This window comes from Triticum urartu, chromosome 6, assembly GCF_003073215.2.
Source record: "Triticum urartu cultivar G1812 chromosome 6, Tu2.1, whole genome shotgun sequence".
Classification (NCBI taxonomy): domain Eukaryota; kingdom Viridiplantae; phylum Streptophyta; class Magnoliopsida; order Poales; family Poaceae; genus Triticum; species Triticum urartu.
In genome coordinates this window covers 222,068,282-222,082,959 of record NC_053027.1, presented here as the reverse complement: position 1 = coordinate 222,082,959, position 14,678 = coordinate 222,068,282, and the positions used below count along the sequence as shown (strand labels likewise).

At 45.8% G+C, this 14,678-nt stretch overlaps 1 protein-coding gene across 1 annotated transcript in view; it reads right to left on the bottom strand.

Annotated features, from left to right (window-relative positions):
• Positions 1-7,700: 7,700 nt before the first annotated feature.
• Positions 7,701-14,678, bottom strand: part of LOC125512571 — an 81,221-nt gene continuing 74,243 nt past the window's right edge. The window contains exons 54-65 of the mRNA XM_048677665.1: positions 12,439-12,594; positions 12,153-12,337; positions 11,548-12,081; positions 11,263-11,440; positions 10,888-11,030; positions 10,683-10,809; positions 10,309-10,530; positions 9,854-10,210; positions 9,589-9,747; positions 9,232-9,513; positions 8,866-9,044; positions 7,701-8,155 (exon numbers count right to left, since the gene is read on the bottom strand). Coding sequence (XP_048533622.1) covers positions 8,961-9,044; positions 9,232-9,513; positions 9,589-9,747; positions 9,854-10,210; positions 10,309-10,530; positions 10,683-10,809; positions 10,888-11,030; positions 11,263-11,440; positions 11,548-12,081; positions 12,153-12,337; positions 12,439-12,594 — 2,427 coding nt within the window. The 3' untranslated portion in view covers positions 7,701-8,155; positions 8,866-8,960. The remainder of the gene's footprint in view (positions 8,156-8,865; positions 9,045-9,231; positions 9,514-9,588; positions 9,748-9,853; positions 10,211-10,308; positions 10,531-10,682; positions 10,810-10,887; positions 11,031-11,262; positions 11,441-11,547; positions 12,082-12,152; positions 12,338-12,438; positions 12,595-14,678) is intronic.

The window sequence follows — 14,678 nt, the reverse complement described above, 5'->3', positions numbered from 1 at the left end:
TTCTGTGCCAAACTCGTAATTCAGATATTCATCTCTATGATCATATCATAGATATTTTATCCTCTTGTCACGACGATCTTTCAACTTCACCATGAAATTACTTGAACCTTTCAATAATTCAGACTCGTGATTCATCAAGTAAATGTACTCAATATCTACTCAAATCATCTGTGAAGTAAGAACATAACGATATCCACTACATGCCTCAGCACTCATTGGACTGCACACATCAAAATGTATTACTTCCAACAAGTTGCTTTCTAGTTCCATTTTACTAAAAACGAGGCTTTCAGTCATCTTACCCATGTGGTATGATTTGCATGTCTCAAGTGATTCAAAATCAAGTGAGTCCAAACGGTCCATTTGCATGGAGTTTCTTCATGCATATACACCAATAGACATGGTTCGCATGTCTCAAACCTTTCAAAAACGAGTGAGCCCAAAGATCCATCAACATGGAGCTTCTTCATGCGTTTTATACCGATATGACTTACGTGGCAGTGCCACAAGTAGGTGGTACTATCATTACTATCTTTTATCTTTTGGCATGAACATGTGTATCACTACGATCGAGATTCAACAAAACCATTCATTTTAGGTGTAAGACCATTGAAGGTATTATTCAAATAAACAGAGTAACCATTATTTTCCTTAAATGAATAACCGTATTGCGATAGACATAATCCAATCATGTCTATGCTCAACGCAAACACCAATCTCGATGGTAGAGGGAGCGTACGATATTTGATCAACCTTGGAAATACTTCCAACACATATCGTCATCTCACCTTTAGCTGGTCTCCGTTTATTCCGTAGCTTTTATTTTGAGTTACTAATACTTAGCAACCGAACCGGTATCAAATACCCTGGTGCTACTAGGAGTACTAGTAAAGTACACATTAACACAATGTATATCCAATATACTTCTATCGACCTTGCCAGCCTTCTCATCTACCAAGTATCTAGGGTAATTCTGCTCCAGTGGCTGTTCCCCTTATTACAGAAGCACTCAGTCTCGGGTTTGGGTTCAACCTTGGGTTTCTTCACTAGAGCAGCAGCTGAATTGCCGTTTCAAGAAGTATCCCTTTGTTCCCTTGCCCTTCTTGAAACTAGTGGTTTCACCAACCATCAACAATTGATGCTCCTTCTTGATTTCTACTTTCGCGGTGTCAAACATCGCGAATATCTCAAGGATCATCATATATGTCCCTGATATATTATAGTTCATCACGAAGCTCTAGCAGCTTGGTGGTAATGACTTCGGAGAAACATCACTATCTTATTTGGAAGATCAACTCCCACTTGATTCAAATGATTGTTGTACTCAGACAATCTAAGCACAAGCACAACAATTGAGCTTTTCTCCTTAGTTTGCAGGCTAAGAAAATCGTCGGAGGTCTTATACCTCTTGACGTGGGCACGAGCCTGAAATCCCAATTTCAGCCCTCGAAACATCTCATATGTTCCGCGACGTTTCGAAAAACGTCTTTGGTGCCTCAACTCTAAACCGTTTAACTGAACTATCATGTAGTTATCTAAATGTGTATGTCAAATGTTCGCAACATCCACAGACAACGTTCGAGGTTCAGCACACTGAGCGGTGCATTAAGGACATAAGCCTTCTATGAAGCAATGAGGACAATCCTCAGTTTATGGACCTAGTCCGCATAATTGCTACTATCAACTTTTAACTAAATTTTCTCTAGGAACATAACTAAACAGTAGAACTAAAGCGCGAGCTATGACATAATTTGCGAAGACCTTTTGACTATGTTCAGGATAATTAAGTTCATCTTATGAACTCCCACTCAGATAGACATCCCTCTAGTCATCTGAGTGATTACATGATCCGAGTCAACTAGGCCGTGTCCGATCATCACGTGAGACGGACTAGTCAACATCGGTGAACATCTTCATGTTGATCGTATCTTCTATACGACTCATGCTCGACCTTTCGGTCTCTTGTGTTCCGAGGCCATGTCTGTACATGCTAGGCTCGTCAAGTTAACCCTAAGTGTTTTGCATGTGTAAAACTGTCTTACACCCGTTGTATGTGAACGTAAGGATCTATCACACCCGATCATCACGTGGTGCTTTGAAACGACGAACTTTAGCAACGGTGCACATTAGGGGAGAACACTTCTTGAAATTGTTGTAAGGGATCATCTTATTTACTACCGTCGTTCTAAGTAAACAAGATGCATAAACATGATAAACATCACATGCAATCAAATAGTGACATGATATGGCCAATATCATATTGCTCCTTTTGATCTCCATCTTCGGGGCTCCATGATCATCATCGTCACCGGCATGACACCATGATCTCCATCATCATGATCTCCATCATCGTGTCTTCTTGAAGTTGTCTCGTCAACTATTACTTCTACTACTACAGCTAACGGTTAGCAATAAAGTAAAGTAATTACATGACGTTTATGTTGACACGCAGGTCATAAATAAATTACGACAACTCCTATGGCTCCTGCCGGTTGTCATACTCATCGACATGCAAGTCGTGATTCCTATTACAAGAACATGATCAATCTCATACATCACATATATCATTCATCACATCCTTTTGGCCATATCACATCACATAGCATACCCTGCAAAAACAAATTAGACGTCCTCTAATTGTTGTTTGCATGTTTTACGTGGCTGCTATGGGTTTCTAGCAAGAACGTTTCTTACCTACGCAAAGACCACAACGTGATATGCCAATTGCTATTTACCCTTCATAAGGACCCTTTTCATCGAATCCGATCCGACTAAAGTGGGAGAGACAGACACCCGCTAGCCACCTTATGCAACTAGTGCATGTCAGTCGGTGGAACCAGTCTCACGTAAGAGTACGTGTAAGGTCGGTCCGGACCGCTTCATCCCACGATGCCGCCGAATCAAGATAAGACTAGTAACGGCAAGCATATTGAACAAAATCAACGCCCACAACTACTTTGTGTTCTACTCGTGCATAGAAACTACGCATAGACCTAGCTCATGATGCCACTGTTGGGGAACGTAGCATAAATTCAAAATTTTCCTACGTGTCACCAAGATCTATCTATGGAGTCATCTAGCAACGAGGGAGGAGTGGATCTACATACCCTTGTAGATCGCGCGCGGAAGCGTTCAAGAGAACGGGGTTGATGGAGTCGTACTCGCCGTGATCCAAATCACCGATGATCCTAGCGTCGAACGGACGGCACCTCCGCGTTCAACACACGTACGGAGCAGCGACGTCTCCTCCTTCTTGATCCAGCAAGGGGGAAGGAGAGGTTTATGGAGATCCAACAGCACGACGGCGTGGTGGTGGAAGTAGCGGGATTCCAACAGGGCTTCGCTAAGCGCTGCGGGAGGAGGGAGATGTGTCACGGGAGGGAGAGGGAGGCGCCAGGCCTTAGATTGGATTGCCCTCTCTTTCCCCCACTATATATAGGGCCAAGGGAGAGGGGGAGGGCGCAGCCTTGCCCCTTCCTCCAAGGAAGGGTGCGGCCATGGGGGGGAGGAGTCCATCCTCCCCAAGGCACCTCGGAGGTGCCTTCCCCCTTTAGGACTCTCCCCTTTCCCTCTCTCTTGGCGCATGGGCCTCTTGGGGCTGGTGCCCTTGGCCCATATAGGCCAAGGCGCACCCCCTACAGCCCATGTGGCCCCCCGGGGCAGGTGGCCCCACCCGGTGGACCCCCGGGACCCTTCCGGTGGTCCCGGTACAATACCGATGACCCCGAAACTTGTCCCGATGGCCGAAATAGCACTTCCTATATATAATTCTTTACCTCCGGACCATTCCGGAACTCCTCGTGACGTCCGGGATCTCATCCGGGATTCCGAACAACTTTCAGGTTACCGCATACTAATATCTCTATAACCCTAGCGTCACCGAACCTTAAGTGTGTAGACCCTACGGGTTCGGGAGACATGCAGACATGACCGAGATGACTCTCCGGTCAATAACCAACAGCGGGATCTGGATACCCATGTTGGCTCCCACATGTTCCACGATGATCTCATCGGATGAACCACGATGTCAAGGACTTAATCAATCCCGTATACAATTCCCTTTGTCTAGCGGTACGATACTTGCCCGAGATTCGATCGTCGGTATCCCGATACCTTGTTCAATCTCGTTACCGGCAAGTCTCTTTTACTCGTTCTGTAACACATCATCCCGTGATCAACTCCTTGATCACATTGTGCACATTATGATGATGTCCTACCGAGTGGGCCCAGAGATACCTCTCCGTTTACACGGAGTGACAAATCCCAGTCTCGATTCGTGCCAACCCAACAGACACTTTCGGAGATACCTGTAGTGTACCTTTATAGCCACCCAGTTACGTTGTGACGTTTGGCACACCCAAAGCACTCCTACGGTATCCGGGAGTTGCACAATCTCATGGTCTAAGGAAATGATACTTGACATTAGAAAAGCTTTAGCATACGAACTACACGATCTTTGTGCTAGGCTTAGGATTGGGTCTTGTCCATCACATCATTCTCCTAATGATGTGATCCCGTTATCAATGACATCCAATGTCCATGGTCAGGAAACCGTAACCATCTATTGATCAACGAGCTAGTCAACTAGAGGCTTACTAGGGACATGGTGTTGTCTATGTATCCACGCATGTATCTGAGTTTCCTATCAATACAATTCTAGCATGGATAATAAACGATTATCATGAACAAGGAAATATAATAATAATCAATTTATTATTGCCTCTAGGGCATATTTCCAACAGATACAACCGGTGATCACTCTCTCACAGGGCGACGAGGGGAGGATCACCGAGTAGGGTTATGCTATGCGATGTTACTTGGTGAACTTACCATCTACTCTCTTCTACATGCTGCAAGATGGAGGCGGCCATCGTCGACGATGACTCCTACTACACTGGAGGTGCCTACTACTACGTGCAGGCCGTTGGCGACGACCAGGAGTAGTTTAGGAGGATCCCAGGCAGGAGGCATGTGCCTCTTTCGATATGTATCCCAGTTTGTGCTAGCCTTATTAAGGCAAACTTGTTTAACTTATGTCTGTACTCAGATATTGTTGCTTCCGCTGACTCGTCTATGATCGAGCTCTTGTATTTGAGCCCTCGAGGCCCCTGGCTTGTAATATGATGCTTGTATGACTTATTTTATTTGTAGAGTTGTGTTGTGATATCTTTCCGTGAGTCTCTGATCTTCATCGTACACGTTTACGTGTATGATTAGTGTACGGTTGAATCGGGGGCGTCACACTGGACGCCTTAAAAGAACTCTGACGTCATCGCATGGGGAAAGAAAATGGAGGAAATTAGCCCAAGAGATAGTAGAGATGAGTTTAGACGCATCCAGCTCAAGTTTGTTACCATCCTCAACAAGAATGTCATTGACCGTGCCGGCGTTTTCAACGTCGGCGCACCCATCAACTTAAAGGAGATAAAAGCTCGCCTTAATCAGCAGGGGCACGATGCTGACGAAACGGTGTCTTGCGAATCCGACGAAGAAATACATTAAGGATCCTTATTATCGATGGAATAGGATAGTGACGACTTCCCCTCCCTTTCGGCCCCTGCGTCGCCTGCCTGGGCAACTCGCGCGACGGCTAGGGTTCCCGAGCGCTGCCTCCCCCACTCCTCCTCCCCCTCCTCGTCGCCACCTAAGGTGGTCGCCGGGCAAGCCCGCGCGACCGCCAGTGACAGTGGCGGTGAGGCCCTCGTCGCTCCGGCTTTGGAGGATCTGGATCCTAGGGGCGGCGACCCATGCCCGCGCGACGGCGCCGTTCTAGCCCTGAACAGTGCTCGCGGAGGGCTCTGGCCGACATCCTCGACTGCGGGGGCGGTGGGGCGTCGGCGCCTGGTGGCTAAGTGTGGAGGCCTCCTTCCTCGCCAAATCTGGAGGTTTGCCGCCCCCACTTCGCTCCCTCCCCCCTGTGCGCCTGTTATCCTGCAGTTGGGCGCTGGATCCGGTGAAGTTTGGGGCTGGTGGTGCAGATCGGGACCGGGGGAAACCCCTGGCCGCCTGGCTCGGCCCGACAACGACGTCGGCCTTGGGTGACGTTTCCTTCTTGGAGGCGGTGTCGTGGTCTCCTTCTCCCCACCTCCATTTCCTTTCCCGGGTGAAAACACAAAATCCGACCAGATTGGGCAGCGGCGATGTTGTGTGGGTCGTTCCCTCCATGGAGGCGTTGCCTTGTCGTTGCCGGCGACAGTGGGCCCCCTGTGTCTTCTTGCTCGGGTGGTGTTAGCACAGGCCGGTGTCCCGGGCCAGAACATGGCGCTGCGACTGGGCTCCACGGTGGCACGGCGGGCAGCGCTGCCTCCCCGCGATGAACGGCCAGGTGGCATGCGCGCTGGGGTGCCAGAGACAACGACGGCATGGTCCGGCACGGCTAGATCTAGTGCGAGCGGCAATGGGTGGTGGTAGTGCGGGCCGAGGTTGGGGACGGCAGTCGCGATGGCTCGTCCAGATTTAACCTCGCGGTGCCGCAGGCAGCTGCCCTGACCGAGGCCCTCTTGATTGGTCAGGGTAGCGCCCCCCTCCTCATGATTCATGAGGCATTCAGCTCTACGGTTAATGGTGCGTCTGACGGTGGAACATGGCGGCTCAGCGCTTCTCGCCTTTGGCTAGCCTTGGTGGCAGGGGCGCTCTGGATCTTGCTGTTGCCAAGGGTGGCTGGCCTCGGTTCAAGAAATGGCACGACGGATGCGGCGTGGCTAGCAGCTGCTGGTGGCCTCCCCCTGCCCTGGTACAGCTAGCGAGGCTCCAGATATACCAAAATGGACTGATTTTCCGGCCTCAACGTAAGTGGTCCATGTTGATGGGGGTGGGGTGGTCTTGGAGGCCGGGACGGAGGCTCTGGTGGTAGGAGCGCGGGGTCATGGGAGGAGCTCGTGCTTAGGTGCTACCCGATGGCCATGGCTATGTGCTCGCGGTGGCGGCCAGGGCATGTGACGATCGATGGCGGTGGTGTGGCAGTCACACATATGCCAAGGGCGATGAGTGTTGGGTCAAGGTGAAAATCTGTTGTCTTCAAGCAGGTCAGCGACAACGATGTTCATTCCCTTCTTGAAGGCGTCGCTGCAGTCCTCATTGCCCATCGTGTTGCTCTAGGAAAAACCCTGATCCTTAGTTCGAGCGTTGACAGCACTCTAGCGTCATATCCTTCCCCGAAGGCACCACTTTGAAGCCCATGAGTTATCGTCGGTAGCTTCATCTCTTTACAATGGCATGTTCATGATTAAGGACCCCAATAGCTCTTGTAGTGGTAGGGGTGGGGTTGTTGCTACGCTCAGCGCCAGTGTATCCACCTTGGGTGTGTGCATGTGTTGGAATGGCATAAGTTTGTACTGAGTTGTTGATGATTGCTGGTTGGGTGTGTGCATGTGTTGGAATGGCATAAGTTTGTATTGAGTTGTTGATGGTTGCTGGTTTATATATAAAGTGGGGCAAAAGCCTTTTTAACAAAACATATTTCATGTATCCTATTACATGACGGGCTCACATGCACCAGCCAAATGAATGAACCATATTTCATGTATGAGCGTTCGAGTTTGCTAAGAAATTCATTGTAATGGTTTGCTTACCTTTTAAATAAACTACGTCTGTTAAAATTTATTTCATATAAATTATGCTAGTTGAAATTTATTTCATATAGTTTGCTCGGCTTCTTTGTTGCTTATTCATAGTCATGTAGGGAACCAAACACCTCCATGGGTCATTCGTAAAACATAACTGTTCATAGGTTATAGGTTACTTGTCTTCACGGCTACAACTGATTTTTGCGCAAAGGGCATAAAGGGTCATCTAGTTCTGCTTAAAGAAAATGCTCTGGCTTCACATCACAAAAAGGCTATGTACATGTAATCAATAAGAGCCACCACCAGCTATCCTGACATCCTAACATATACCTGTAAACAAGTTGTTTTTTCCAATTTTCTTCTTGAGCCTCGAGCATCCAATGGAGTAGAAATCAAACTAGTAAGAAAAAGGCTTTCCGTTTTTCTAGCCGGAGTGGACAGGTTCTCCTTTGCCAGTAGTACCCACCTGTAGGTAAGAGCCGTAGCTGTGGAAGGAAATCACCACTTAAATCGAGCAAGAAATGATATCTTATTTTACTTTAGCGACTTCAATCCATTAGCAACTACGCGGGCTGCAAGCCAACTAATACCTGCAAAACATAAGCTCAATATGAATCATACTACATCATCTGATGCCAACACCAATCGAAACAAACGATTCCTCAAAGAAAAAATGTCACAGCTACATTCTAGATTTTGAGGAGCCTTCAAACTTAATTATGTGGCAGTGCTGTCAGGAAGATGATACCAGACAAAGAATTATAGTCGTCTGGATTAACATTACACCACAAGAAAAGGAAATACGGAGATGCTCCCAAGTTGGACTAAAGCTGCGACGATTAATACGGATCGGAGGGAGTAGTATATTTAAGACTAAAACTTCTATGATTTCTCAGTGCTTGCAGGCACATATATACCATATGATAGATCTGTTAGGGAAATAGCAACTTGTATTTCCTGGGGGCAATGGCCAAAGACTATATACCCCCAGGACATATACATGTACAGGTGGTAAATATGCAGGAAACCCCTCATACTACGGGGAACTATACAGGCTATACATGGAACATAATATAACTCTAGCAAGATCCACTTATACCAGTTGTCAGGGAAGTTTTCAGAACTCAAGCTGAATATGCCTTTTAGCTCCAGTTTTAAAATTATAACACTCAAAGCTCATGATAGAGAAACAACGGGGCTACAAGGTCAATTAATCATTTAGCAATCCAAATTTTACTCAAACAAGCTTGATTTTACTCAAATGATGGTGTGCAACACAAGAGCAGTTAAGTGTCAATACCTTTGCTTTAGCAGGTATGGGTACTCAAACGCAGCCCATCTGGAACATCACAAGTGTATATAATGTTTCTTGACCTTTTGCATGATCAATATCATCTATGCAAATGATAAATCTTGAACAGTGTGACGGTTGGTATTGCGAGGGGCATATGGCTTTGGTACCTTCCATCTCAGTAATTCCTAAAGAAAGTTGACAGAAATCGTTCAGCTTTGGTCCAAATTTAACTAAATTAAATCGGGCAATGTTAAGCACACTCCACAGAAAGTTTGGTATTAACATGAAGTTTAACCATTTTCTATTTAGTCTGGAACTAGGCATGCTGTGTGATTACGTGTACATGTCATTTGTATTTAAGATTTTGTGTACCTTGATTGCATTTGGGCCATAGGTTCTATAGACTTTATCAATTGCTGAGTAAATGATAGTCGCTTGATCAGAACCACGATTACACTTGATCAAATGAACAGCTTCCCTCGAATTCGCAGGCTTAGCCTTCAAATACAAAATAAGCTTTGAAGGCAAGGATCCAGGAGCATCTTTTTTCCCATGAGTAGTCTCCAATGTGACAAGATCATCCCATAATACATCCCAGATTACCGAGCATGGATCCTTTGCAGGATTGAACTTTCTCTGGGTCATCATCGGTACCTGAAACCAAACATATAATGATTTTGACTGAATAATTGTTAAACATAGTGTAACTGGAGTGTAAACCCGTCTCACCTGAAGTAACAATACTCTTCTGTGCGTAACTAAGAGAATTTTCCCCTTGGGAAGTATGAAATGGTCCTCATAAGCATCAGTAGATGCAAACTTTCCTCGCACTTTAAAAAGGTCAACTTGGCCAAGAAACGTACCAGATTCAGCTAACTGCAAGACAGCCTTCATAATCCCACACACACACACACAAACAAAAAAAAGGAAAATATATCATTCAGAAAATGCTATTCAAATACATCAAGGCCTGTATAGAGAGACAACTAATTACCTGGCCAGCTGCTTTATACTCGTCATAAGGATAGATCAAGCTATCACCACCAATTGCTCGGGGGAGACGTCTACGCAGCAACTGCTCCTCAGCCATTATAGCTGATGATATTTTCAATTTTACAGCATTTGCACCTTCAGTGGTTTTCGACAGAAGATCAAGAACTCCACTCACTGGCTGAGCAGCTGCACCAATTAAGCCTTTTCCAACTCCCTGTACAAAGCCCTCAACACCAGAAGATTTTGCACCCTCGATGGGCTTTGTCAATATGCCCGTGACACCTCTGAAGATTCCCTTCGCGAGAGCCCCACCTCCATCTCGTATGACATCACCAAAATCTTCGACGCCTTTGCTATCCTGGAGAAAACACAGCAGCAGCATTGCAATTTGTTTTAGGTACAACTCGCACCAGTTTTGTCACACGCATATGAACATAGGAACAATCATTGATGTACCTGTCTCATCCGGCCCTGAATGAATTTCTTGTCCATGGACAGTGCTGCTATACCCTTGCTCATGTTACTCAAAGCACTACTGGCATTGCCAAGAATATCAACACCAGAAAGCAGTTGAAGAGGTTGGCTAAGAAGATCTTTTTGGATGTTAGATATAGCAGAGTTCATTAGTGCACTTTGTCGCATGCACAACTCCTCACGGTACCTTTGAGCTATACGGACCTTGTACATTTAAGAAAAAAGATTAGCAATAGAAAATAATTAACTACAGAAGCATAAACATTGCCAGTTTGTAGAACTAGAGAAAAGTTAATGAATTATGAGTATTGCATGAAAGATGAAGATACAGATAAAAAATTAAAACCCTGCCCTACCGGCATGTGTTCCATGTTCCCCAATGCAGTCATCAAGGATGACCAGAACCCAAGAACTCCTCTTGGCCTTTGGGTTGGGGACATTGCCATTGATACTCTAAAGCGGACTTCAGAGATATTCAGAAGCCTATAAAAGAAGATTCAGTATTAACAGCAGGGAAGAAAAAAAAAAGGAAAAACTATTAAGATGCGGCAAATTGCATACCCTATTCTCAGAATAGGATCAATTGAAACAGCTGAAGGCTGAGAGGTAGATATCCTATCAATTTTAAGGTGTTGAACCATCTCGTGGAGGCGCCAAATAATCGGCTCATGGATGTTAACAAAAAACACACAATTCTCAGGAACCTGAAAACATACACAGCTGTTACTGGAAAAGAATATTGACGACATCATAATATCTACATGATCACTCGGGTATAGCACAATAACTATCCAGAATGCAGCAGTCAAGATTACAGGGGAAAAAAACTAAATCTCTACTAGATAGTACAAGCTATGACGTAAAATTATAACTAAAATAGCTGTGGGAATCCAAAGACCATTTCCTGATAAACCATGTTAAAACAAATCAGCTCACCTGCACACCAATATATGGATAAACACAAAAATCTAGAGAATTATTGGTCTGCATCGTCATAGAGAACTTGAGCACATGGTCTGATTGATTGTCCATCTTCTGAGGACAAAAGAGGACAGGCATTGAAACAAAAGGCAATTGATTGTCCACTTGAATCCAGTGCATTCGCACTTTAAACCTACCATTGAAAGAGTACTTAAAACATCTAATCATAGAGGAATGTGAGAAAACGAGAAAAATAGCAGTGAGAAAGTAATAAAGCAAAAGGCCGACAGTAGATCATACCTATTGATTCCAGAACCCATTCCAGATGAGTAAGCAAGTAATAATTGCTGCACTGAGAGGTAAAGAACTTCCTCAGGCATATGGTCAATTATGGATATGCCCAGCTCTGTTAGTTCCAAAGTAACATGAAATTCACTATCAAGATCTTGAGATGACTGCCCACAGTCAACCTCTGATGGCTGAAAGATTGGTGATAATAGTCTTTCAGTTATCTGTCCTCGAGTTCTATTCTCTGGCAACCAATCACTAATTTGTGTAACATGCAATTTGCCTTCCTTGACAACAGTGATACGTAAGGCCTTCTTAAGCCCACTTGAGGTAGCTAGTGGCTGGTGATCCATGATGGCATCAATATCATATGTCATAGAGCTCGTAGCATCAGTTCCATCTACCAATACCTCCAACAGACGCCTTCTGCCAAGATCCTCCCAGAAGAAGGAAGCTGATGAATTTGGAGGTAGACTACGCCAAGCATAATCATCACCACCAACTTGACGAAATCGTACAGGCAAGAACATGGAGCGATTCTCCACCCTGTGTACGTGATTTTTAATTTGTTTATCAAGTGTAAGAGATATTGACATAAATATGACAAGTAGCTGTACCTGTACGGGCTGGACCAGCAAGCAAGTTGAAATACAACTTCATAACGTGAACTTTTTGTTCCACTTCTAACATTTACCCTCACAAAAACTTGATCATTTCCTGTAACACTGTTCATGAGCACACACATAACTCCATTAGCATCAATGCTAAATGGTGTACTCCATTTGTATCCCTCCATCCGCAACTGCAAGAATACAAAATGGAGAAAGGTAAAGAAAACAAATAACTTAAGAAACTAAACATTAGCACGAAGTATGTAAAAGGTACCAGTTCAAAGATAATAACCTTTAAAAATTCGTTTCCAAATTCTGAACGCCATTGGAACACTTTTGGAGAATCAGTTGGATGTAAATGCTCCTCAACCTCACTATGATACTCTGATAAAATAATACTTCTCCCAGTTCTATTAATAAAAAGTGCACGCGGAAGAAAATTCACTACCTGCATTAGTAGAACATTTTTCTAAATTCTTTACTTAAATCATACTGTGAGATATTATTCAAGAGAAAAAGAAAAGGCATACAGTGGCATACATACATAGCATTGCCTCAAAAGATTCCTTTTAATGTTAAAGCACAATTGACCGAACATAGAAATAAAATTGGATAATTAACAGGAATGCCAATACTGCAGGCATGTGTAACACTCAAACACTGGTCATGGAAGGCAAAGGTCATCCAAGTAGCATGTTTTCAGGCCGGAGTATACACTTGCCATGCAGGACGAAAGTATCTTGATAATGATGGTATCTGAACCAAAAAACATGCACCAGCACAAGTCTCCCGGCCTAAACTACATGATCCAGAGTTAAGCTCTGTGTAAGCAGTAGCACTTCATCATAGAGAAGGGGCAGCTGATTCCATATCACAATAACATTCTATTAGAAACAAGTACTAACAATCTCACACAGAATAACTTGAGTCAAGGTTCACAGTTCGAAGGCAGTTAACAAAACCAACAAAAATAATCTGAAAAGGGTAAAAGAAATAGCTAAAGAGTGAATGCCCACAGTGGATCCAGCAAAAATAACCTTAAAGCAGCTCGAGAAGATCCAGCGTGGGTTCCTATGGGCCGGCCGTGTGGATGCCCACGGTGGTCACTGCCACGTGAACTGGCGCCGGGTTTGCCGACCGCTTGAGTATGGCGGGTTGGGCGTCCGGGACCTGGAGCGCACAGGGCTCTCGCTACGGTTGCGCTGGCTATGGCTTGCGCGCACAGACACGGACAGAGCATGGCAAGGGCTGGACCTGCAATTCACCTCGGAGGAGCGCGCGCTCTTTTACGCCTCGACGACCATGGCCCTCGGGGATGGAAGGACCGCACTTTTTGGGGAAGATCGCTGGCTTGGTGGCCAGGGCGTTCGTGAGCTCGTGCCCGTGCTCTTTCAGTGCATCCCAAAGCAGCGCCGGAAGACAAGAACGGTGGCGGAGGCCATGACCAACAATGGCTGGGCGCGTGACATCCAAGATCTGCTCGGCCTTCCTGAGATCGGTCAGTATCTCAAGCTTTGGCACTTGGTGCAGCACATCCAGCTGTCCAACGAGCCGGACAAGCTACTTTGGAGCTGGACCACCAGTGGCACATACATGGCCCAGTCATGCTACCGGGCAACATTCCATGGAGCGATGGGCTGCCACTCCTGGAAGCTCATTTGGAGGACCTGGGCGCCGCCTAGAGTGAAGTTCTTCCATTGGCTGGCTTGCCAAGACCGCCGCTGGACTGCTGAGCGGCTCGCGCGCCGCGGCCTGCAGCACCACCCGCGGTGCCTGCTGTGCCACCAGGAACCGGAGACGATCAGGCACTTAATGCTCACATGCCCATTCACCAGGCAGACATGGCACGAGGTCCTATCTTGGCTACGCTTGCCGGCGCCGACGCCCGAGCACGATGATTCGCTTATGGACTGATGGCTGCGTGCGAAGGAGTTCACACCGCCCACTCTACGCAAGGCGCTGAAATCCGCAGCGCTCTTGGTGTCGTGGATGATCTGGAAACATAGGAACGCGTGCGTTTTTGACCATGTTAGCCCCTCGCTCAATGAGCTTCTAGACACGATCAAGGACGAGGCCCGATGTTGGGCAAAGGCCGGAGCTCAAGGGCTCAGGGTCATTTTGCCATCATCCTGGGATGTCCACTGAGCCCCTGACGGCTGTGTAAAACTGCCTCCTAGGAGGATGTAAATTCCCTCTCCTTCCAATGCAATGAAACGCAAAAGCCATTTGCGTTTTCTCGAAAAAGAGTGAAGATATGAAGTGTAATTGTAACAGATATAAATAGACTCTGCGGTTAAATATGAACACATTCTTACCAATACAGTGAGCTTTATATCCTAGAAACCCTTGCATACTGATTTTGTTTGAGATTTTTTTTTCTCAAACACGCAGGAGAGCTGCGTATTATTTCATCAAGAAGAAAGAAATATGTACAAGGGTGAGGGCAGAAACTCCCTCAACCCAAACACACCTCAAGGCGGACCCCTAAGGAACAAACTAAGAACTCACACCACACAGAAAACAATACGAACA